The sequence below is a fragment of the Zophobas morio genome, unplaced genomic scaffold, assembly GCF_036711695.1.
Source record: "Zophobas morio isolate AGI-343-1 ecotype UQ-CSIRO unplaced genomic scaffold, CSIRO_AGI_Zmor_V1 ptg000047l, whole genome shotgun sequence".
NCBI classification, from domain to species: Eukaryota; Metazoa; Arthropoda; class Insecta; order Coleoptera; family Tenebrionidae; genus Zophobas; species Zophobas morio.
The window spans coordinates 129,504-157,455 of NW_026972152.1; the positions used below are offsets into that span (position 1 = coordinate 129,504).

General features: G+C 17.6%; 1 protein-coding gene across 1 annotated transcript; it reads right to left on the reverse strand.

Annotated features, from left to right (window-relative positions):
* Positions 1–314: 314 nt before the first annotated feature.
* LOC135142473 (exosome RNA helicase MTR4-like) lies at positions 315–26,497 on the reverse strand. Its single transcript, XM_064074190.1, has 44 exons — positions 26,430–26,497; positions 25,756–25,854; positions 25,332–25,384; positions 25,025–25,088; positions 24,901–24,954; positions 24,503–24,585; positions 22,430–22,493; positions 21,159–21,208; positions 19,275–19,365; positions 18,939–18,980; positions 18,782–18,864; positions 17,565–17,628; positions 17,308–17,348; positions 16,961–17,063; positions 16,384–16,453; positions 16,199–16,260; positions 16,060–16,139; positions 15,259–15,310; positions 14,571–14,629; positions 13,836–13,890; positions 12,993–13,046; positions 11,257–11,313; positions 10,209–10,293; positions 8,588–8,661; positions 8,406–8,459; positions 8,244–8,338; positions 7,730–7,807; positions 6,624–6,695; positions 6,495–6,567; positions 6,394–6,440; positions 5,111–5,157; positions 3,959–4,019; positions 3,787–3,838; positions 3,631–3,706; positions 3,001–3,082; positions 2,855–2,931; positions 2,607–2,653; positions 2,219–2,276; positions 1,792–1,858; positions 1,624–1,699; positions 1,314–1,411; positions 1,167–1,255; positions 468–505; positions 315–391 (listed from the first exon to the last, which is right to left on the reverse strand). Exons 2-44 carry the CDS (start codon positions 25,799–25,801, stop codon positions 315–317), a joined length of 2,850 nt encoding a protein of 949 aa, XP_063930260.1. The 5' UTR covers positions 25,802–25,854; positions 26,430–26,497.
* Positions 26,498–27,952: the final 1,455 nt, after the last annotated feature.

Consider the following 27,952-nt stretch of genomic DNA (forward strand, 5'->3'; position numbering starts at 1 on the left):
AAATTGTTAACGAATTCTTATAGATGAAAATACATTTTTAATTTAAAATTAATTTTTAAGAGATCTATTCCTTTTATTATTATAAACCTCCTATAAAAAGTTACACGCATTTTTCAAATGCGCATGTGAAAAGTAATAATATAAAACAATTTCTTAAAACTTGTAAAGACTTCTTGTAATCTAACAAATTTATAAAACATTCATAAAAACTTCTTACAAATATATAAAATATGTATAAAAGGTTTCAAAACTCCAAAAATAGAAAGCATAATTTATTAGGTTATAATGTACAAGTCTATAACAGTGAAGGTGCTTTATAAGTATAAACTTGCAGCAAAAACAATATCCCGCTTAATGCGGGTAATTCCTTCATTAAATTTATATTCTAATTCTAATTAAAAATAAAAAATAAAATTTATAATTAAATTTAAAAAATATAAATAGATATTAGAGAAAAAATAACAGACCAGCATTCCCTATGGCTTTAGCTGCGTTGGTCAATTCCCTAAAAAAACTAATTTAGAAAAAGTTTATATGTATAAAAAAGTCAAGTCACTTTTTTAAGGTACATGCAATACATAAAAATCATTAACCGAAATTTTCATTAATAAAAAAAAGAAATAAAAAATTTGCCCCAAAATAAAAATTTTCTGATGCTATTTATTTTCATGATTATTACTAAAAAAGTTTACTCTTGCAAAAATGTATCAAGTTTTTAATTAATAAAATAATAAAAATTTTTTTTAACTGTTTATATATTTTTATAAAACATAACTTATAACATTTAAGCACACGAAAATTTATAAATTACAATAAATACTAAATACTAAAAATAAATTATAATTAAAAGTAAAGTTATCAAAATTTCTAAAACAATACAAATTTTATAGTATAAAGTTTTGCATTTGGTTATAAACAAAAAAATAAAAACGTATATTTTTCAAAAAAGTGATTTAATTATAAAAAAATAAAAAATTAATATATAAATATAAATTATAAATAAATTTTTTATATTTAAAAAAAAAACTCGTCCTTTTGTAATAAAAATATTAATATAAAAAAAATTCCCTAATACAATAAAGTTAACTATTAAAAACTTTAAGAGCTTTATATTTTTCTGTAGAACATTTAATAATATTTAAAGAAGTTTATACTAAAAAAAAAACCTCAATAACTCTTCTTCTCGCCGAATGCACCGAATAATACTGCCTTCAAAAATTTCTGTGATTTTGCAAATATCCAAAAACTTTGAGCCCTTATAATATTAAGTTAACATCAACATAGTGTACACAAATCATAAATAGTATAAAAACCTTAGACCAATTATAAACAACATCCATCATTTCAGGACGAAACGATTGGAGGTATTCTTCTTCGTCGATTGGTATTTTGGCTTCTTTGGAAACTCGCGCTAAAATTAATGAGTAAGTTCAATATATATTATGAATAATATGAACAGGAGAATTATTAGTAAAAGTGCCTAAAACATTCTTATAATAATCGCATTAAGATAATAATAGTAAATAAAAAGAGAAATAATTAATAATAATTAATTAGATAGTAACTTATAATAGAATAATAATAAATATATAATAAATAATAAAATATTGGATATGATAGGACCTATTCTTCTAGCCGACTCGTGCATTTGCCGTAGTGGGCCAGCAAGGATTTCCTTTAACTTTGGATTTTCATTCATCTTGAAAAAAAATAAACTTTTTATTTATAATTATAGCAAAAAAAATGTTATATAATAATAAAAAACTTGATAAAAAAAAAATTAATTCATACTTTTTCTTGAAAAACAAAGCATGACAAAAGTGAAACTGCCTGTTCGACCGTTAAATCATTAAAAACTCTGAAAAAAATTGGATGAGTAATTGAAAATAAAAATTAAAATATAAAAAATAATTTGCTATAACTTATAATAATAAAAAATAATCAAATATTTTTTTAATAGTAAATAAAAAATACTAACAGACAATTTTATTTTGCTACGACTCATTAATAATAATAATAATAGTAATAATAAAAAAAACATAAACTTTCTGTGATACTCGCTTACGTTCGATCCTTTATATATAAACTAAAATTTTTTTATTATCGTTATTATTATTCTCTTTTGTTTTTTAATAGTAATACTTTTATATTAGCGTTTTACTATGAAAACTTTTTTTTTCACTGCTTAAAAAAATAAATGATATAATTAATAAAAAACCCCGTAAAAATCATTTCAGTTAGTAATAATTCATCAGCACAACTAATTTCGCATGCAACTATAAAAAAAATTAATGAGAAATTAATATTTAAACGAAAGAAATAATAAACATGATATAAAAATTATCGTAAAACTATTATAGAATATTACTAATTATAAAAGGTTATAATAATACTACAAAAATAAAAAAAATAAAAAATTTTAAAAAAATGTTCATAATAAAAAGTTAAATAAATATAATAAATAGAGGTAAAAAATATATAAGAAAGACAAAAATTTATAAATAAAAGTAAAAATAAAAAGTATAAAATGGGAATAATAAAAATAATTTGTAAATACAAGTAAAAATATAACTATAAGAAAAGCGGTAAAACAAAAAAATATTAACCTCTTCCTTTCATTTCTATTAAGTCTGAAGACGAGGTGTACCCAAGCCTAAAGTGTTTATTATTAATAATAAATTAAATATAGAGAGGAGGATGTTTTGATATAAAAATAAGATAGCAGTTAGTATAATAGTGTAATCATCAATTCATAATATTATAAGAAACAAAAAAACTACGTAGTCATGTGTAACACATGATCGACCTATAAAAGCATAAAAAAAAATTAATAAAACCGCCAAAAAGATTTCACCTCCTCAACACTCTTTTTTTGCATTTTAAATCGTCCATTTGTAGAACAGTTGTGTGCTGTCTTAATTGTTTCTTTAACTGTAAAATATAATAGTAATAATAATAATAATTTAAAAAAATATAATAAATATTAATAATATATATAACCAAATCAATATTGAGGCAAATTTGAAGTTTCCTTTCATATAAATTGTAGAGTTCACTTATATTTTCTGCTTTATGAAGTTCACTAATATATATATTATAAGTAAAAAGACGTAAACCATAAATAACAGAATTCTATAGCAAACAAAAAAAATAAATAAAATTTATATTAAGGGCGCTGCGCACTATTAAAAAGTTTACAATAAACTGCACTAATGAGGTTGTGAATAAATTATTAATTAGAATATCTTCACAAACAATTTCTACTTTCAAATTTTCTATAAAAAGCTTTATTAAGGTGTGCTTTTTTCTTTAGTACCATGAACATTACATTTTATTTTAATGTAAAAGTAAAAAATATTTATACTGTCCAAAACAACTAGAATTCAAAGTATAATAATGACACGTGTGTCCATGCGCTCAATAAAAACTATAGCTCTAAGCACCCTAAAAGATAAATGGCCAAAAGTACTTCTTGTATAAACCAACAAGAACAAAGAATTCGTCTTGCGTAATAATAACAAAGCTGCTAAAGTTGTATAATAGCAAATTATAAAATTAAATATTAAAACTATTATGATAATAACAAATTACTTAAGTTGTGCAGTTATATATAATGATAATAATTATAACCTGGAATACAAACGTTTTTCAAGAAGTTCAATTTTACTAATGATATCTTTAAAGCCATCTTCAGTAATTTTAATGTCTATAAATAATTATAATAAAGCAAAGTATAGAGTGCAATAAAAAATATAATTAATAAATAGATATATTATAAAAAAGAACCTTCGATGGGGTCCAATAGGGGAATACCGTCCGGAAACCGTTTAATAATTTCCTAGTATAAATTTATATAATATTAATTAATATTAATATTAGCAGTAGTAAAAAAATTTATTAAAAAGCAAAACTTAATATTTTTTAATCATAACAAAGACTTATTATAAAATGTAAAAACTTTTATCATTTTTTCCACGTGGCGTCTATTATCCAGCGGACGTAGATCAGGAAGTTGGATTCTACATAATATATATAAAAATAATTTTATTTTAAATAAACATAAAAAGTAAACAATCACAAAAAATATTAAAGAAAAAAATTATAAATAAATATTAAGAGTTTTTAAAAAAACAATTATGAAATTAATACGTCAACAAACTCAAAAATAAAGCGGAAGTAAAGATTTTAAATGCATAAAATAGGAAAAGGCCCTTAGAAAAAAGTATAAAAAAATAAAAAATTAATAATTAAAATATATATACATAAAATTGATAAATATTTAATATTATACTAAACAGTTTATCTGAAAATAAAGTAGAAATAATAAATATTGGTGTAAATATTAATATATAAAGAATAAATAAATAAATAATAAAATTAAAAAGTATATCACTTTAATAAAAAATTCTAAAAGTAAAAAACTAATAATAAGTAAAATTATTAAAGAGCATAATTATTAATGATATAATTATTATAGAGATCTAATAAAATTTATAGTAAATAAAAAAAAGGGAAAATTTTTCGACATATTATTAATAAATAATAGACCGAATATTAAAATAATTATAAACTTTTTTATAAATATTAACTACATATACAACAGTGATGTTTAAAAAATAAAATCTTATACATTATACATATAATAACAATAAAAGTTAAGCAAAATTAAGGAAACTAAATGGATTAAACCAGTAAGCAAATATAAAAATTAAAAAAAGGATAATGACATAAAATAACACTACAGGAAAAAGAAAATAATATATAGTTTATAATTAAACCGATAATAATAATTATTTTTACGCTCATTAAAAATATTTATGAATAAAAAAAATTAACAAAATAATTTATGAAATATAATATTAATATCAGAAAGAAAAATTCTGCCACTGCATAACAAATATGATAATAATAAATAATGAAACTTAATTATTTTTTTTTTTGTTGCATTTTGTAAAAACATTTTTCGGATTAAAATTTAAATTTTATTATTACCACATCAAATATAATACAATATAGGAAAATACACGAAATTACCAAAAAGCTACTAAATATTATAAAGTCAACTATAACATAAGAATAAGCAGAATAAAAGATAAATATATAAAAAGACCTGACTGCACTGACTTTATCCAGCGTATCCAATAACACTGGAATAACCTACAAGAAATATAAAAAAAATATTAATAATAACGAAAAGTAAATAGTATATACAAAATAGTAATAATAACAAATCGTAAAAATTAGTAAAAATAGTAAAAAAAGCCTAAAAATAATAAAATAAAGTATTAAAAAAAGCGTAAATAATAAAAAAAATTGTATATGTAATAATTAGCAAATATATGATAAAATAGTATTAACATTAGAAAAAACAAAGCGAAAAAGAGTATAAATATAGTATAAATGAAAATAAGTATATAAATAATAAAAAAGTTTGTGAAAGATGAGAGTAAAAAAAGATATGAAAAAGTATATAAGAAAATGAACTAATAATATATATAAAAAAGTAAATAAAAATAAAGTAGTGGAATTATAATATGAAAATAATATTAATATATAAAAGAAAAAAAATTATATAAGAAGTAGTATTAAAAACATATAATAAAAAGTATGTAAAAAATAAAGTCATTAGCACTACTATAAAATAAGAAAAAGCAAAGAAGTATAAAAAATCTTAATGAATAATGAAAAAGTTACACTTCTATATGTTAAAGTAAAATATTTTTTTAAAATACTTTCACTAAACAGCACCAAATAGCATAAAACATAGCAAACAATAATATACTTCATGTAAAACTGCACTACAGGGAATTAAAAGTTGCAGTGCTTTATGATATATAAATCTAAAAAAATAAGTTACTAATTTTTTTTAATAGTATTATTATTAAATATTACTAGATTTATTCATTTTTAAGTTCCACTATAATAGGAAACTTCATTATTCTTAAATTCCACAACTTTATAATTATATAATTAAAAGTTGAAGAGTTTTTAAAGTTTTATAATTAAAATATAAAAAAATATGAATATATTAAAAAAAATAAATTACAAATTTTTAACATAGAATTATTATTCTATTATTATATTAATCATTTAAAAGTTCTATATTTATGTAAAAGAAACGTAATAATTACTTAAATTCTACAACTTTAATATATCAAACTTTTTTATATAAATATAACAGTATTTTTAAAATTATCAGTAAAAGTATAAAAAATTATAAAAAAAGGAAAAAAAAGATTTAGTTTATTTAAAAGTTTAATAATTATATTTTTACTATTATAGAATAAAATATTTAAAGAGCCCCGTTTTTTGGTATAACATGATAAAAAATTTATTAGTTTTTCTTTTTTAAAAAATAAAAGACCTAAAAATTTAAAATAATAATGATAATACTTGAAAGTCTCCTTTTTCCCCGGGAAGGCATGGCATAACTTTACCGGCTACAACAGTATTTTTATTATGCAATAAATTAATGAATATAAATAAAAGTTAACAGTGTTTGGAAGAACATTTCACTATAACATCAACGATATACTTTTTTTCATTTTCATTAACAAGAACAGAACTCTGGTAAGAGTGATAATAATAAAAAAATAGTAATAACAATAACAATAATAATAAACTTTTTTTTGATCCACTTTCTTCTGAAAGTTTACAATGCAGCCCCAATCATACTTTTCCGTATCCGAAGAAACCTTGAAGTTATAAAAATATCGATACAAGTTTATATAAACTTTGAAATTTCTTTATTTTTGAGTATAAATATTATTATAAAATCTACTAAAAATTCTAATAATAGTATCAGTATTACTTTCTTGAATTTTTATAAAGTTATTATTTATCTGGACTTGTTTTCTTATTCTAATAGTTTATTATAATTAATTGCAATGATAATAATAAATATTATAATGATTTTAATCTTATTTTTTTATTATTAGCACTTCTTTATAATATTAAACACTTATTATAATAAATATTTACTTTAAAGATTATCAATCTTTATACATTAAGAAAAATTGGGTTTTAAAAAATTTTAAGCTTTTTTTTAAGAATTTATTATTTATTATAAAAAACCTATTCATTATTCCTTGAACTATTATTATATATAAAATTTATAATGTATATGTATAAAACAAAAAATTCAGTAAGGTTTCTTTATTTACATTTAATTATTTTTTATTATAGATAATAAAACTAGTTATATTATTATCAAATACTTACTTAATTTATAAAAATAATAATAAAAATGAATATTATAATAACTGTTAGCATATTTTTATTTACACTTATTATTACATATTATAAAACTTATATTAATTAAAAAATTATAAGATTAAAATCAATAACTATAATAGTAGTGTTATTAAAATTATTAGCTTATTAAATTATAGTTTACTATTTATATTATATAAAATAAAACTTTTTATTATGTCTTACTTATTATATTGGTTTAAAGAATAATTAATTTTTATATTAATAACGATAATAAATATATTAGTGTTACTATAATTAATAGTTTACTTATATTATTCATTGTAAAATTAATATTATTTTATTTTAACTTACTATATTTACTTTACATATTAATAATATCTACATAAACAAAAATATTATAACTATTAGCTCATCTTTATTTATAAGTCCTTTTTGTATTTCTAATTATTAATTTTTATTTAATATTATTATTTCTTTTAACTAACAATAATAGTAAATTTATAATAAACTTCACCGTCACTAAACGACCCGGTTGTAGAAAGCGAAGAATATATTTTGGCGAAATAATAATATCGTGCATTTCCAGAGATAACTATATAAAAGTTAACATATGTAAGTAAAAAAAATACAGTAGAAAAGGCAAAGAAAAAAAGGTGCAAATATGACAAAAAACAATGCAACTAATAAGTATGAGAAAAAAGTTGGTGTAAAAGCATAAGCAGATGCGAATACATAGAAATCCTATATTTTCGATGCAAATAAGACTAAAAAATACCAAATTTATTAATGAATATAAACCAATGAATGTAATAATAAAGTAAAATGAGAGCTAATAAAATTAAGAAAAAGGATGCACGTATAAAATATTTTTTTAAAAGAATTAAGCCAATTAATATAATAATAAATTACAACCAATAAAAATAAGAAAAATATTACACCTGCCAACAAATAACAATTTTTTATATAATAAAAACCAATAAAATTAGAGAAAAGAATGATTAAATCATTTAATAAATATATTTATGTACATTGTCAAGCTGCTTGCGGAGTTCATAATATTCTGCAATAGCCTTCTCATTATCAATAACAAACTTCTCTTTTTCAATTTCCAATTCTTCAAGTTCTTATGTAAAAATATAATAATAATCCCATAGTATAATATAAAATAAATACGAGTTATTGGATAATACTTTTTTCTAAGTGCGGCAATTCAGCATTATGCTGAAACTGATAAAAAGAGCGCTCTTATAAAAAAAAAGTAAATATTAATAAATTTGTAAAAAGTTTATGTAGTTATATAGAAATAAAAGATAATAACAAAAAAAATAATGCAAGTATATAAAATGTATTATAAATAAAAAGTTAAGCCCACCCAATATATATTCCGGACTAAGCTCATCTATTCGAAGTAAATTCAGTAGCATATTATAAGTAATATGAAAAGCACTAATATATATTTATATATAAAAAGTATTAATATATTTAAATATATAAAAGATAGGTTAAGTTAAATAAATATTATTATAAAATAATGTATGTATAGACTAGACAAATTTTATCAAGAAAAACAAATGAATAATTCTTTAGTATGATATACAAAAGACTTATAAAAAAGGTTTTTATACAAACTTTATGAAAGAAGCTTTATTATTAAAGTTTTCTATTGTAAAAAGTGTAGTAAAGTTTATCAGTTTGTAAAAATTATAACTAGAAGATTAATGTAAAAATATATATAAAACTTTTATAATATAATAATTTTCCAATATTTACTAATAAACAAATTAATATAATAAAAAGTTTATCGACTTCTGCACAACAAAATATGGCCGTTCATATAATAATAAATAAATATATTAAAAACTTGAATATAAAAAAAAATTTATAAAGTTTATTAATACATATTATGAAAATCACAAAATTTTTTAAATAGCAAATAATAATATACAATAAAAAATATAAAAAAATTAAAAAACTTTATAAAATAATAAAAACCATTATAAAGTTTTTACAAAATGCATTATAAAATCGTAAGTAAAGCAATTTCTAAATAATATAATAACAAATAAAACATGTTTATATAAAAAAATATAAAAATTTAGTATAATAATAAAAATCTTATAAAATTTACTTACTAAGTATAATATAAAGCTGAAATTTTAATCAACCTTCAAATAAATTTATATAATAAAAAAATTAAGAAAACTTTAATAAAAAAACTTTTTAAAGTTTTTAGAAAACATTAAAAAAAACTTCATAAGCTTATCAACTTCTATATAAAATAATATAGTAAAAAAATAATATATATAACATTAATAAAATATTAAAACTTCATAGTTTACTAGTAAACATTATAAAAAACCTCGTAATTTTATTAATTACTAAAAAAAGATGATATAAAAAAAGTTAAAAAATAAAATATATATAAAAAAACTTCGATAAATATAAATATAAATAAGTTATTATAATTCTTTAATAAATTTACTAAAATTATTAATTCATCAACTTCTGAAAAAAATGAGAAAAGTTATAATCAATGAAAATATATACAAAACTTTAATATAATAATAAAAACTCTTCAAAAAGTTATACTCGAAACCTTCTCAACTTTTAAATAATGGAATATAATTAGCATCAATAAAAAGAAGAAAACTTTTTCAGCGTATCAATTTTTAAATAATATAAAAAATAACAACAGTAATAAACTTTTCAAAGTTTTACTAATAAATAATATATAAACTTTCGTGAGTTTATCATATTCTAAATAATATAATTAAAAAAATATATATATATAAAAAGAAATTATTTTTACGTTTCGATTGGTTTATAATATTCTGTATAATATAAAAACAATAAAAACATTAATAATAAAAACTTTTCTTTGTTTTACTAATATATTATAAAAAGCTCGTATATTTATCATAGTCTCAATTTAAAAAAAAAATATAAAACATAATAAAGACTTAATAAATTTTACTAAGAAATATTATAAAAACCTTGTAAGTTTATCGGCTTCGCCTTTTAAAAGTTGCATGGCAATGACGGGCTCCATCTTCTGGTCAACCATCAATATTACAATTCCTTTCATAAAGATAAATATAACCAATAATAATAAAGTAAAATATATAAAGCAAAAGTAAAATAAAAAGTCTATAATAATAATATCAAAAAATATTAATAAAAAATTGATAAAAAATTAACTATAAAAAATGTTTAAAATATTATACAAGTCATCCGATAGATTATTGTAAATTATATTAAAAAAAAGTATATAAAACGATACAAATAAACATAAGTATTTATAAACTGTAAAAAAATATTTAATGATTATTAATAGGTTAAAAAAACATAAAATAAAAATATACAGGAAAGGTAGAGAAATTTATATTAAATAATATATACAAAAAAATTAAGAAAAATTATTTTGAATTACAAAAAAAAATATAAATAGTATTAAAAAAAAAAGCAATTATAGAAGTATATAAAAAAAATATTTTAATAATACATAAATATATAATAGTAAAAGTATTAATATAATAGACGAAATACAATGTATAATACTAATATATATAAATTTAATAGTAATTATAATTTATAATAATAAAGTTACTTACGAAAATTAATAAATAAAAGATAAAAATAATAAAAATTGTATAAAAAAATAGTACAAGTAAAACAAAAAATATTATAAAAGTATAATATAAAAAAATTAGTAAAATTCAATAGAAATAAAGAACAATACAATATAGCAAAAGTATCATAAAAATAAGGAAAATAAAATGTAGAACACTATAATAATAGAATTTTTTATAAACCTAAACTATACGCTTAAAAAAAAATGTTAATATATAAAAAATATATATCGGAATTATAATTGCTTTTAAAAATAATAAATATATTTAATAAAAAATAAAAATAGTAATGTAAATAGTAAATAGAAAAAAGTAAAAAGAAGGATTACATGAAGAATTATGGTTAAATAATATAAAATAATTATAAGCTTCAAAAATGTAGATATACGCAATAATTATAATGAAAAAACACCTCGATCGTCCAATCCGCGTCTTCCGGCACGGCCAGACATCTGAATATATTCACCGCCTATTAAGTGTGTTTATAAAAAAGTAAAAAAAAATTATAACAAGTAAATGATAAAAAACAAATATAAATATATATATATAACCACAAATAAATATTTTTTTAAAGAAAATATATATCAAAGTATATAAAAATATAATAAAAAAAGTATTTATAAAAATATAGTACAGTAATAGAAATAAAAAAATATAAAAAAAAAATTTAACTAAAAAAATATATTAACGTAAAATAATATACAGAAAGTTAAGATAGAAAAAAAATAAAATAAGTATTTATAATAATATATCCTAATAATAACAAAATTAAAAAAAATTAAAATTTACTAAAACCAAAAAGAAATAAATATATAAAATATAATATAAAGAAAAGTTATGATAAGAGAAAATAAGAATAAGTTTTTAAATGGTATATAATAATTATAAAAGTTGAAAGAATTTTTTAAATAAAAAAATAATTATAAATAATGAAAAATTATACAAAGAAAAGTTATTATAGTAAAAAAATAAAAATAAATATTTATAAGATATAATAATAATAATACAAGAACACGTAGATATATTTATATAATTAATATAAGTTAGTATATTAACATATAAAATATACAAAGAGGAGTTATAAGAATAAAAAATTAAAATATAAAACAAATATAAAGGAAAAAAAAAGTTGTAAGCAAATAAAATATATAATTTTTAACAAAAAAATTTAATATAATAAATTTCAAACAAAAGAATATATGAAAAATATAATTATTATAAAAAAATTGAAGGAAAATCTTACAATAATAGTAATAAATTAGTAAAAGTGTAGTAACATTATTGAATAATTAAATTAAAAATCTAATAGGATAATAATGAACAGTAAATGTGTACTATAACGTTACTTATAAAAAATTAAGATAAAAATATAATAACATTAATAAACAGAAAGTTATAATAATGAACAAAATATAAAAAAGATTTTTAAAATATAAATAAATATAAAAAGAAAAATAAAAAAAATTAAAGGAACATAAAAAATAATATATTAGGACGTTAATTAAGTAAAAGTAATATAATAAATTAACAAAAAGTTTAATATAATATATTTCATGTAAAAAAATATATATGTTGCAATCGTAACAATAACAAAAATAAATAAAATGTAATATATTTTAATAAAAAACAAAAAATTTATAATATAATAGCAAAAAAACTAAAACGCAAAGAGTTATAGGAAAAGTTATGTGTATATGATGCAAAGATATATAAACATTACAAAGTTATACAAAAATAATATAAAGATTAATATAGAAATTTATAAGATTTTGCTCATATAAATGATTTATTATAATTACTGTTACTTTTTCTCTAGATAATTATTTAATTGTTTTATACTTGTATATATTTTTTAACTTCATATAATGCATATATTTTACTTATTAACTTTAATAAATTATTATATATTGTTAAAGAAATGTTGAACTTCGAACAAAATTATATAATAATTTATACTAATTAACTAAAACTCTATATTACAAAAATAACGCCATAACTTTTAAAGTTTTGATAAATGTATAATAAAAATTATACAAAAGTTAAAATAATAAGTGTACACATATAAGATATTAAAAAAAAAGTTTTTTTTATAAAAAATAATAGTAAAAAGTTATAAAATAAATATAAATGCAGAAGTATCCAACTTACTAGTAATCCAGCGATGCTCTTTACCATCAAACTTTCGAACATTCGTAAAAACAACTAAAAATAAAGACAAAATATAGACTTTTTAGTATAAAAAATTTACTTTTCGACAATTATAGTAATAAAGTAATAACATATAAGTAAATGAAGCTTAAAAAACTTATTAATTATAAAAAGTATTGTAAATATGATTTTTAATACACAAAATATATGTATTATGAAAAATACATAAAATAAATAAGTAGGAAATAGTTTTCCCTTTAAAGAAAGAATTACATTTTTAAAAGCTATAGCAAATAAATAAAATTATAATTTTTATAATAAAAAATATTTACTTTAATAAAGTATTATAAATATTTTTTATTAAAATATAAAGTAATTAAGATATAAACTTTTAATATTATAAAAAGAATTAATTTGTTATACTATAATAATTATAGTAGAACTCATTAATACATAAGCTAAATAAAGCTTTAATTATTTGTAGAAAAAAAAATATTAAATTTTTTAAAACTAAAAAAAAATTTTAATATATAAAGTAAATAAAATATTTCAAAAAAAATTTTATTTAAGAAAACAGTAACTTTTATAAACTATAATTAATATAGTAAAAAGTAAAACTATCAAATATATAAAATAAAATGTTTAGAATTACTTTAATGAATATAATAAGAATACTCTTTAAAGTTTCTATTAGACGGTTTAAAAAAAATTATTATACTTTATATAAAACTGTTTGTAGGTTATAATATCTCTTAACTTTTTATAAAATATTACTAAAAAAAATACCACAAGAAGAATTATATTAAACAAAAAAAAAACAAAATGATAAAATAAAGTATAAACCTGTTTTTGCAGGCATATTTAAACCCATTGCAAATGTTTCGGTGGCAAAAAGAGCCTGAAATAAATATTTTTTTTAATGAACACAACAAATATCTATAAAAGTTTATAGCGTTTATAAAAAAAAATTTGGCTAAAATAATTATAAAAATATAAATAAAAAAATTTTATAAAATATTAAAAAAAAACAGTAAAAAATAGAAATATATACAAAAACGTATTCATAAAGATAATTAACCAAAAGAAAAGCATATAATACGCAAATAAGTATTACTTACCTATAGAATGTTTTAGCTAACGTTTTTAAAAAAAAATTATTTGTACAGATTTTATATAAAATATACTTATTAATGATATAAATAAACTTTTAATATATCCAAAAAAAGTAAACATCATAAAATAAAATAATAGTAGTAAAGTAAAATAAGTGATGCAAAGTAAGAATATAAAGAAAATAAGAACAATATTAGCAGAGTAAAAAGTTTTTCAAAAAAGATAATATTTTATATTAATAAAATAATACACTCATGACCTTTTTATGTTAATACCCAATTAATAAACCAAAACAATATTGAATATTTAAAAAAAAAGAGAATAAAAAGTTTTCGTTTATAATAATTCTACTGGAAAAAACTGAGTAAAAATTTTTTATTTCATATAAAATGAAAAGTATGTATATATAGTTTATAAAAAATCTCAATTATAATAATAATAATAATAATAGTAATTGCAAAGTACTTTAAGAAGCCCTTCTTGAAAAAGAATTTCTATAACTTCTTTTATAATAGGAAGCAGTCCTGCGAAAAAATTAAATGTTCAATATGTAAATAATAAAAAATATTTTTTAGTTCATAGTATAAACTTTTTATAAAATATATATAATAATTTAATAATACAAAAAGAAAAACTCAAATAAATATAGTAAATCATATTTATTTGGCAAAGTTTTGAAAAATTGAGAAAATTTTAAGGAAAAATTATATATGAAAAAAAATTATAAATATAAGAATAGTTAAGAAATAATAATTTTTCAAATTTTCTTTAATTATAAATAATAAAGAAAATATAATAAAATAAAAAATATGAAAACTTTTACTTTTTACATATAAAATTGACATAATAAATAAAAGAATTAAGTAAAAAAAGAGTAAGAATTTAAAAAAAATTTGAAGCATAAAATAAAAAATAAAGTAGAAGGAAGAATTAATAAATATAAAAAAATGTTAACGCAAAAAAAGTATTTGATATCAAGTAAACTATATAAAAAAATTAATATATAGAAGTATTTCATATTAGATAAACTAAGAAAAAAAAAAATATTATATATAATAAAAGTATTGTATAGAAAATAAATTAAAAAAAAGTATAGAAAAAAAATAAAATATTATTATATATAAAAGTAAAGCAATAATAATAAATAAGAAACCTGAATGGTGAATGCCAATACCTTTTAAGAGCAAAGGCTGAATATGTTCGATCTGATATATAGGAAATATAATAAATATATATAAAAAAATATAAATAATTATGTAAACATGTTTAAAAATCATGTGGTAATATAAATATTAGTATAATAAAAGGTAAATAAATATATAATATATAAAAATTTATTTAAGTAATATAGTAAATATGAACATAATATAAGATAATAATAAAAATATAAAGGTTAGTATAATAAAAACAGATATAATATATACTATATAATATAAAGTATATAAATATATATATAAAAGATATATAAATATACAAGCATGCATGATTAAAAATATATAAAAAGAGAATATATGATACATAAATTATTATTAAAAAAATAAAAAATACATATAATATAATAAAAAGAATAATAATATAAATTATATAAAAATATAGAAATATAGAAAAATAAAAAATATAATAAATATACAATATTAACATAGTAAGTAAATAAATAAATTATAATATAAACATAAAAGATAAATAATAGATAAGAAAAAATAAATTAAATAAATAAGACATATTAGAATTGAAAGTAAATAAAAAACAGAATTATAATATATAAGAATATTAGTGTATTATAAATAAATTTAGTGTAAAGAGTATCATAAAAATATAAAAAACGGTATAATGAAAGTAAATATTATATAATATGTTAGTATAATTAAAGTAAATAATGAAATAAAATAAAACTATATAAAATAAAAAATATATAAAATATTGTCGAGTTTACTATAAATAACTAAAGTAATACTTGAGGCAATATTCTATCCTCCTCAGAAAGATTATCAATAGCACTTTTGAAAACTTCACGAATGAGCTTCTTTTCATCCTCTAAAAAATTTAATAATAAAAAATAAACACAAAAAATATATAAACAAGAAAAACATAACCGGAAGTAAAGTCGAGCTTAGCTAACTGAAGCGCATAAGCCTCGCATTCTCGCTTACTAAAACTTTTATTGTATATAAATTATATATTGATAAATATAATCTTCTAGAAAAAATTAAAATAATGATGGAGAAAAAATGATAATAGTCCTATGTATATAACATATAAAAATAGTATAAACGTTTACCTAAAAACAATAACAGGCTGGTATTGGCGGTCCATCACCAGCTTAACAATTTTAAAGATATCAGAAACTCCTATTATTATTTTATTATTACTATTATATTTACTACTATTACTAACACTATAATTATTATTATAACCAAAGAAAATATTTAATAATATCATAAAAAGTCATATTTAAAACGATAAGCTTTAATAATATTTTATATAAATAAAACCCATTTATTATTATAATTATTTAGATTATTAATGGTATTTTTCATTTATTAGTATTACTTCCGCTATTACTAAATAATTGTTATTTATGTTTTTAATTAAACAAATTTTTAATTTAATTAATTTATTTTATTAAAAATAATTTATATTAATAAAATAAATAATAATTTATTATACTTTTCACATATTATATTATTCCAAATTTAAATATTTTTTGTTAAAATTACTTTTTATACTTTAAAAAAAATTTTATATTAATGCTACTTGTTATTATATATAATAATAGAAAATTTACATGGTATACCTCTCAAAAGATATTAAAGCATATATATTTCTTATTAATAGTATTTAAAAATAATAGAGGCCTCTCTTTTGCTTAGCCTTCCTTTTTCCTCCTACACTAGTGGGTGCATTATCCATTCCTTCAGCAAGTTGATTCATGGCTTTATCAAAGTTATTTTCCCGAAACTAAAGAAAAAGAAAAACTTCTATATAATACAGCAAAAGTGCTAAAAAAGTTAAGGAAAATTTATTTTTCCGAAACAAAAAAACAAAAAATAAAAATAAATAAATATAAAACTTTTATAAAAGTATTATTCAGTATTTTTATATAAATCTCGGGTGGTTAATTTCCATAAATAAAAATAATAAAACTTTTGTTTATTATTACTCGATATTATAAGATAATAAAAAGTAAAGCAAATAAATATACCGCTCCTTTTTCATCAACCACTAAAAATAAACCATCGCCACCTGCAAGTTTTATAATAAACAAAAATCAACGAATAGTAATGAAAAAAAAAAGCATCTGCAAGTTTTATAAGGAATAATAAATCGAATAATAATTATGAAAAAAAAAAGCCACTGCAAGAATTATAATGAAAAAATAAATTAACGAATGATTATATTTAAAAAGTTGTAAGTTTTATTTATAAAAATTTCGTAGAATAATTAATAAAGCAAAGGAACCAGCAGGAAATATATAATGCTGCAACGGCGTTGGGCGATAGTCGGTGTAAACCACGTGGCAGGGCTGTTTATATAGTTGTTACTTTCACGATTACGTGTATGAGAATAATTGTGTGTAAATTATTTTAAACTAAATTTATATATTAATTCTTTTATTATTTAAAAATACTGTACTCAACTCTCACTAAAAGTTTATTTATAAAACTCCTTAAAACCTTTTATTTCTATATTAAAAGGTATTAATTAATTCTACTCTTTATATTGATTGTAAGTTTTTCATTAACATTACTATAAAACGTTAGTATTAAGTTATTAAATATAATATTTATATAAAGTAAATTTTTATGACATTTTCTACTATAAAGAAGTTAATTTTTAAAATATTTGTAGATTTTATTATTTTTATTATAAACTACTAATAATATTATTTAGATTGGTATAAACTTTTAATATATTGTTATTTAAATTCCTACTATATTTTGTAATAATATCAACTATTACTATGATTTTTTTATTCAGTTAATATTATTATAAAAAATGAGGTAATATATATATTTACTCTACTTTTATTAATAACGGTTTATACTTACTATACTTTTAAGTTTTTTATTTGTTAATATTTATTATTATTCATAATTATTTTAAAATAACATTGACAAAAAGTAAATTATAATAAAGTTTACTAGAATTACGTTATTTTTATAAGGCTTCTTAGCATTTTTATTTTATAAAACTTTTACTATTAAGTTACTTTTATTACGAATTAAAATATTAATCTAATTTACTTGTTTAAAATGTTTTATTTTTATTATAATTATAATTTTTCGTTTACTTTTACTTTTATTATAAATTGAAATATTAATATAATTTCTTTACTTGCGATTATTATAATACTATAACTTTTCTATTAACTTTTCTTATAAATTTAGGAATATTATTTCATTAAACTTTAACTATTAACTTTTATTATTATTAATTTATAAATTATTCTATAATAAAAATATAATAACTTTTTTAAAAGTGATTTTGTTTATTATAAACCTAAAATTTATAAAATTTATTGTAATATTTTCCGCTATTGTTATTATTTTTCATTTTCTATTTACTTTCATATTTATTATAAATTTACTATAAAGTAATTATTATAAAATATTGCTTTTATTATATTTACTATAAAAAAGACATATTTAGCTAGCGACTGCTTTATAAAACTTTACTTGTGCATGCAACTGGCATATCCACTTAGCGAAGTCGATAGCATTTGGAATAGTTGCAGAAAGAAAAACAAACTTGACGTTATCTAAATAATAAGAATAATATTAAATAGTAAGTAATAAATAATAAATAATGATAATAAAATAAAAAAGTGTGAACCAGGAAGAAGAATTAATGTTTCCTCCCAAACAACACCGCGTTCTGTAATACATAAAAGACATTTAGATATAAAAAAACAACGCATAAAATCTATGATTTCATTAATTTTTTAAAATAAAGAAAAATATAATAAAAAATTAAAATAACAGATATTATAAAAATAAATAAACTAATATATCAAAAAATATATATCACAAATATAGTAAATGATAAGAAAAAATTACAGAAAATATAAAAAAATTATTCGTAAATATAATACATAATAAAAAGGAAAAACAAATAAATGAAATTAAAAATACAATATTTTATATAATGAATTTAAATAAAAGCAAAAACCAGCGTCGCGCATATAATGAATCTCGTCAAAAATAACCCAAGCAACTTCCGAGGTGACTTCGGAGCCTCTATAAAGCATACTTCGTAGTATCTTTATTTATAAAAGTTTATAATAAAAAAGTTATATATTGTTTTGTTTAAATAATTTAATATACTTTAACTTTACTATTTATAATTATATTTTTCATATTAATATTTTTCTAATTTCTTACATTATTTTATATTTAATTATAAAATTTTATATACTTTCCACGATTTATTATTATTTTATTAATATAATTTTATAATAAAAAATTGTTATTTATAAAAGATATAAACAATAACAACAATAACTTATACTCTAAAAAGTTTAAATTATTAATTATAATTACTAAATAATAACGCCACTAAAGATATATAGTAATAAAAAATTATTTACAAGTTTAATTTATATATAATAAATAAATAATAACAATAACGTCAATATTAACCCAAAATAATAATAGAATTCTAAACGTTTAAATATATGGGGGTAAATACAATTCATAACATTTAATTTATTAATATTAATATAAATTAAAAATAATAGTATTACTTAAAGTAAGTTTACATAGTTAATAATAAGTAGTATATTTAAATATATTTATAATAACTATATTATTATAATAAAATTATATCATTAATTATATAAAACGGAAAATATAATTATTTAAGATCAGTAAATTCATAAATAAATTAATATGATTAATAATAATAAGTACGCTACAAAGTTTTAATATTAAATAATAAAAATAAATATTAAGAACATTAATATTTATATAAAAGTTGAAATTATTTATAATTATTATAAATAAAAGTAATAACTAACTTCAATATTAATATATAATTATAAATTAATTTATTACTTAAAAAAGTATATGTAACTAATAATAAATATATATAAAAGTAATAACTTTCATATTTACAAGGTTTATAAATATAATACTCAAAAAAGTTTATATATAAACACTGAAGATTATAAAAAATAAATTTATTACTCGAAAAAGTTTATATAATTAATATATATAAATAATAATCACTTCATATATAAAAAGAAACTAAAAAAATAAAACTACTTCTATAATAATAATATAAAAATAAATAGTTTAGAAAAAAACTTCAACAGCATTAAATAATGATTATTTTAAGTTATAACAAACTCATTTTTACGTTATTACATAAATGTGATTGGTAGTTTCTAGATCTGATAACTACAGGGCGAATAAAAATTGTTAACTATTTTTTTTAATTTAAATTAGTAAAAACGAATAAAAAGTTAAACTGCTATACCCAAAGTTTTCATTGGCTCAAAATATATACCACTAAAAAAATAAAAAAAATAAAAATTTGGTGCATAACCTATTAAGGATTGAATAAATATTTTATTCTTCTGTAATAATTATATATTAATCTATTTTATTATTATTTTATAAAAAGATTTAATTATTTTTACTAAATTAAAATTAATTTTTTTATAAAAAAATTCTAAAATTTAACTAGACATATTTTTATATAAACTTTGTAATAACTATTAAAGTTGATAATAAAAATAATAAAAAAAGTTAATAATATAAAACTTTTCTCTTATTATAAAGTTTAAGTAATTAGATTGTTAAAAAATTTTATAAATAAATATTTCACTATGTTTTTCAGTTACAAATAATACTAAAAAAAATACTTATATAAAAGTCTAAACTTCCACCCGTACATCCTTTTTTTCAAAAGTAGACAATAACAAAAAAAAAAATAAATGTTATTTCTATATAAAAATAATATTATAATGAATTCAAATTTTTATTATTGATAAAGTTTAGTAAAAAATTAAGGTAAAAATTTTTTAGAATATATAAAAAATTAGAAAAATACTTCAGTAGTCATCACTAGGCAACTTGCATTCGGGTTGATAGTAACGTCTCCTATAAAAATATAAAAATGTGTCATAATATTGCATTTATATATATTAACCTAACCTTAACCTTAACCTAACCCTTAAAAAAAATATAACATAATTTAATAAAATCATATATATTTTTTTAAAGTGAATTAAAAAATTAATATATATTTTTATTTAACACGTAAATTATAAAAATATATATTATTGAATTAAAACAAAATATAGAATATAGAATATTTTATAAAAAATAAAAAAATAATTAATAATAATGATACTTTCATTAAAAGTTAAATAAGGAATAAATTATTTATAAATATTAATATAACAAAGAATAACGAAGATTGAATATATATACAAAAATATATATTTATTCAAGGTTAAGTGAAAATAAAAATAAAATCAAAAATATTAAAATATATAAAAGAAAATATAAATAAAAGTATTTTTAAAATTAAAAAATATAATAAAATTAATATTATATTGATATAAAATAAACTTCTGATAGTAAATTCTAATAATAATATAGAAAAATATAATAAATGTTTATATGTATTTAAAATAATATTATAAACCAAAAAAAAATTTGATAGCTAACATAATTAAGATAGACAAAAAAGAAATAGTAATAGAAGTCATAAAAACATACAATAATAATAGTAATAATAGTAACTAAAATAATAATAAACTTCTGAAGAATAAAAAATAAATGTACTGAATATTGTCATAAGCATTAAAAGATTATAAGAAATAATATAAAAAATATACAAATTAATAATAATAACTAAAAAGAACAATACTTTATACTAATTAATAATTAATTATAAAAAAAGAAAAAATATATAAAAAATATACAATTACATTAAAGACATATACATAATAAAAGTAATAATTTACTTGTAGAGATAAACTTTTATTTTATGATAATAACATTAAAGAACTTGGCGTAAGTTAATAACTAAAGAAAGAAGAGAGAAATTTTAAAATATATAAAATAATAACAATAATATACATAAAAATAAAACGCAAAGAGCAATAAAAAACAAATGAAATATAAAAAAAATACTATAACACTTTTTATATATAAAAAACATAATATAATGAAGTACATAATAAACTTATAATTAAAAAAAAAATTCTATAGACATAATAATATAAAACATAAAAAAATATGAATAAAAAAAGTTAACGAACATAAATAATACAAAAATAATAAATAATCAAAAATGCAAATAAGTTATATAACCCGTCATCAACCCAACATCCGCAAACTCTTCGTTAAATTCTCTGTACTTCTGATTACTCAGCGCCTAAAAAAAATATAATAATAAAAATAAAAAGTTTACTTATAAACTAATTTATAAAAATTTATAGTTTTACAATATCACTATATGAAAATAATACAAAAAATAAAAAAAGTTTACAATATAAAATTTTAAAACAGGTATAAAAAATCTTAATAGGACACTTATTATATATAAAAGAAGAGTAAGATAACAAGTTTTAAGTTATTAATAGTATTAATAAATTTTAGTTTCGTAGTATTATTATATAAAAATAAAAAATCTAGAACTAATTTTATTAAATAACACAAAAGCAAACTAGTTTTGTATTATATAATATTTATAACTATTTTTTTTAATTCAATCATGATGTTTATAATATAAAAAATAATATAAAATTTTTAACTTATAAATATTATACATAATATATTTAAAGTTTTACTGTATTATTATGCAGATAAAAAATCGTAAATAGTATTATTAAAAATAATACAAACAGATAAATAAGTTTAGTAATATTTAATATTTATAACAACTTTTTTAATTCAACATATTATTTTTTAATAAAAAAAAAGTAAAACATCAAAAAAAATAAGTGCACTTTAAATAATTCTTATAAAACTTTCCTAATTTTACTATATTATTATAAAAATAAAAAATACATTTAGTAGTTTTATTAATAATGCAAAAATCGATATAAAAGTTTACTAATAAATAAGTATTATTACAATTATATAATACTTTAAATACAATAATTATTATAATAAAAAAAAGTAAACAACAAAAGGATAGTAAGTTTAAACACAAATAAAAGTTTTATAGAATACTGCAACTATATATAAAAAAGGTTTTACTCCAATAAAATTTAAAAACTTTTCAAAGGTTATTAAATACTACGTATATAAATATCTTAGTTTAATAATATATAATATTCACACCAACTGCCAAAGATTCGAAGGTTATTATTTATTTAAGAAGTGTATAACGAAAGCTTAAAATAATTCTAATTATACCATTGGAATAAATAATAAAATAATATAAGTTAATTGATAAATTAGTTATTATTTTTTATTATAATATATACATTAATGACATTTGTTTTATAAACGTTTTATATAATAATAATTATTTTTTAAGCATAAATATCATAAATATTTAAATAAAATAGTAAAATGAAAAAAGTTCAGCTATATATAAAAAAATATATATTTTTTATAATGATTAAAAAAAAAATTATAACGAATTATAAAAATTACTTTTTATAATTAAAAATTTAAAAAATATTCGATTACAATTTTTTTTTAATAAATATAAATAAAAAGTAGTAACCCGATTTATAAAAAGAGAAAAAGTTTTTTTTTCAAATAAATATAAAATTCTGTAATAAATTATAATAAAAATATCTGTTTTTAAAAAATTGTAAATAGAAAAATTAATGAAAAGTAAATATTTCAAATTAAATAAAAAATTTCATAAATTTTTATTTGATAAATAAAAATAAAATAATGAAAAATTAATAAAATAAATTATGAACGTGTAATAATAAAAACTTTAAAGCTAAAAAAAAATTATGAAAAAGATTTAAGATATATAATATGTTTTCTTTAAAAAAATGAGCAAAAAGCTTAAAAAATAAAAAAATATTAAAAAATTAAAAATTAAGGCCCAAATAAAAATATTTTTTTATAATTATTATTAATAAAAAATTTATATTATTAATAAATAAAATAAAAATAATAAAGCATAATTTTATTTTCCTGTAACTTACAAAAGTTTTACAAAAAGATTGTGTTAATAAATTTATTAAAAAAATAAATATATATAAAAAATTTTATAGTTAAAAAAAAATTTTAAATCCAAAAAAAAGTAATAAAAAAGTAAAAACTTACTACATTAATTTTTTTATAAATTCCAAAAAAAATAGTATTCATAAAAAATTAAAAGCGAAAAAAAATTATAAAAATAAAAATTAACTTTTTATATAATATTATAACAAATATGCTTTTCAACAAAAGCAATAAAATAAGAGAAAATACTTTTATTGGAGTCGTATATATAACGCGCTGCTTATTTTTTAGTGACTTTGCTATGGCATATTCAGCAACAACAGTTTTCCCCGCTAAAATAATATTTAATAAAAAGTTTAGGGTTAAAGCAATACAAATTATACATTAAAAAACATAAAAATTATTATCAAAGAGCAATGCAATATTAATAATATATTAAAATTTTTAAGAATAATAATAATATTAGTTTAGAGTTATAGTAATTCAAAATAAATATAATATATTAAAACAATAATGTATATAATAATAATAATAATAATAATAATAATAATAATAATAATAATAATAATAATAATAATAATAATAATAATAATAATAATAATAATAATAATAATAATAATATAATACTAATAATAATAAAACTTTACCAGAAGTGTGAGCAGAAACCAAAACTGATTCACCACGCTCAAGACATTTAATAGCTAAGATATTATTATTCAAAAAAAAATTTTATATAAACTATACTGATTCTAAAATATATATAGATTATGCCTTGAGCCTGGAAAGGATCAAGAGTAAATTTATAGACTTTTGCAGGCTGCGCAGGAGGAGGATCCTGTAGATATAATTTTTATATATAAATATGGACAAGTAAAAAAAATAAATGCATAAAAGTTAAATAAGTAAAGAATATTTAAGGAAAAATAAAACAGAAAAGTTAAACAAGTAAAAAAAATTAAAAAACTTTAACAAGCAAAAAAATAATAAAAAATCATAAAGTTTATAAGTAAAAATAAATAAAGTAAAGAAAATCGTAAAAATTTATCAAGTAAAAAAAAAAAGAGGAGTTGAGTAAAACTTGAGAAAGCGGACGATAGTTATAATCCACCGGAACGGCAACTTGGTGAGTACCTAATTTTATAAAATTTTGTTACAAAAAAATGGAATCCAACTTTATTATTAAAAAAATCAGTTATTTTTTTAATTTAGCTATAAAAAATTCAATAGCGAAATAAAGATAGATATATATAGATATAAGTGTTAAATAAAATACTTCATTATAAAAAATATAATAATTTTGTAAATAATTTTTCAATATAAATATGAAAATATATAAATAAAATAAAAATATTATTTCGTGAGGTACTTTTTGTAGAAAGTGAAAAAATATTAAAAATGATAAATTAATAAAAAAAACATCCTATAAAAAACAGAAGAGACTAATAATTAAAGTAATAGCCATTATATATAAATATAACTATACTGTAATAAAAATACTATACAAGTTTCAGAAGATTCAGTATCCAACACAAGCGAGTTAAGCAACATTTTAGTTTTTGATAATAAACTTGGCCTTTTTCTTATGTCAACTTTCGGGAGATCTAAGTAAGTACAAACAAAATAAATAATCGTGTAATAAATAAAAAATAAGCCGCAAAGAATTTAAATTTAATCCAAAAGTTAAAAAAATTTAAAAAATTGTAGAGCTAATAAATAAAAAATAAAAATTTAGACTAAAGATAATTTATTAAAAAACTAAAGCTGAGTTATACATAAATATTAGTAATACGCTTTAAATTCTATTATTAGAAGATTTAAAATAAAAATTTTTTATAGGCTGATACATTTAAGAGAGCGGAACACATATATAAATATATAAGGAACGTAAATCTTTGTAATATAAAATTATAACATTCTTAATAATAAACGAATAAGATGAATTGTATAAAGATAAACGTAAAAAATGTAATAACTAAATTATTAAAAAATTTATAATAACACAATGCGATGAATATATAAAATATAAATAACTAAAGAATATTAAATCAAATTTAACAAAGAATTATAAAAATAAAAAGAAATAAACTTGACGTGTTTCACCCAATAAGAGTAAGTTAAAATATATAATGGTTATAATAAAGTTAAAAAAATAGCTACTAAGGGGTAAATAATATACCATTTCTCTCAATTTCTTCCTCTTTGTTAATTTTTGTCTTTTTAAGATCCACGCCAGTTGACTCTGAGATTATGCTTCTCTTGACCGTAAAAAAATGATTACTTTCATTATTTTTTAAATCATTGCTCTTATTATCTTCAAAAGCAGAAAAAAGATCGATATCTTCCATAGCGGTAGTGTAAGCCTAGTGACAGTGAATTTCAAAAATTATTGGTAAAGATAGCGTAAAAGTTATACAGTTTTACGAATGAGCTTCTCAATATTGCTAAGCTAAAAAGCACGTGACATGGCCACCTGTATTTTGGGGGTTACCTTTTTTGGTTACATAATTTCCCATGAATTGGATGAAAATTACTTAAACACCCTCTGTTTACAATGACATACAATCACTATTTGTGAAAACTATTGGTTGTATAATTGAAAAACACAAGTACTTTTAGTGTAAGATTAGTTAGTTCTAAAATGAAAGTTGCTTGGGTAATAAGGGTCTTTTTAAAATCTAGCATTACTTAAACCGTAAGTACTATGTTTTTTTTGGAATTAAAAATAATGTTAAAAACTCTGGAAAGTTTTTTGGCTATTTTTAACTATTAATCCCCTTTTCAAGATTATAAATGTATTTAAATTATTGTTGCTTTTGACTTTATTATGTTCTTCTATGCATTTATTGAGTTAAGTATAATCAATAAAAATTAGTATTTAGATCGTCATAAACAATGATGTCAGCCAACCCGTATGCGGTAACACAGACGAGAAAGTGTATTATAACTGTCATAACCTAATGTTCTCGTCTTATTATTTTTCCTTCCTCTTTTACAAAAAAAATAGCTAGGGTTATTTCACATAAAGAAATGTTGGTTATAACCATATATAATTTGGGTTAATGTAGAATTCAACATTAAGGAAACACACCCAATTATAGAGAATAAAACGACTTAAACTTATTCTGAAGAGCGAAAACGTTGAATCTAAAGCAAAATTTTGTCATTTTTTTAACATTATGAATTTTTTAACAAAACAAATCTGCGATATTTACATAAATTGATACTGTTTTTAATAAGAGCATAGATCTTATTACAAATTTCACTCTTGGTCTATTGGTTTTAAACTGTTAATGTCAAAAAATGAGGGCAATCTGTTACGACTTAATTTTGTAATATTTTATAAAAGTAATAAGCCACACAAATATTGGTCTTTAATAACTACTCATAAAAATGATAAGACATAATAACTATATAATTACAACTCCTCCGTCTATAGGATGAAAGGGCAGGAGTACTGTAGTGAAAGTAACTCTTGAGTAGAAGTAGCACTTAGACTATGACGACAATAGAACCTAAAAAGAAATTATTAGAATGATTAAGTTACAGGCGTTTTATAATAAAAATGGTAACTAAAAAAACTTACTAAGTGCATATACTTTCTACATACAACTCAGAAAACTGCGATAGTAATTAAACAATGAAGTCAAAGCATATAGCCCGCACTATAGTCATTCTGTATTTTACGTTCCACCTTGAAAA

Bases quoted from the DNA above. Each gene is read 5' to 3' on its own strand.
- LOC135142473 (XM_064074190.1), bottom strand. From the start codon at position 25,801: ATGTTGCTTAACTCGCTTGTGTTGGATACTGAATCTTCTGAAACTT. The intron at 6,441-6,494 runs GTTAACTTTTAT...ATACTGTTGTAG, and splicing joins GAAATGTTCTTCCAAACACT to CCGGTAAAGTTATGCCATGC. The intron at 2,654-2,854 runs GTGAAATCTTTT...TAAACACTTTAG, and splicing joins AAAAAAAGAGTGTTGAGGAG to GCTTGGGTACACCTCGTCTT.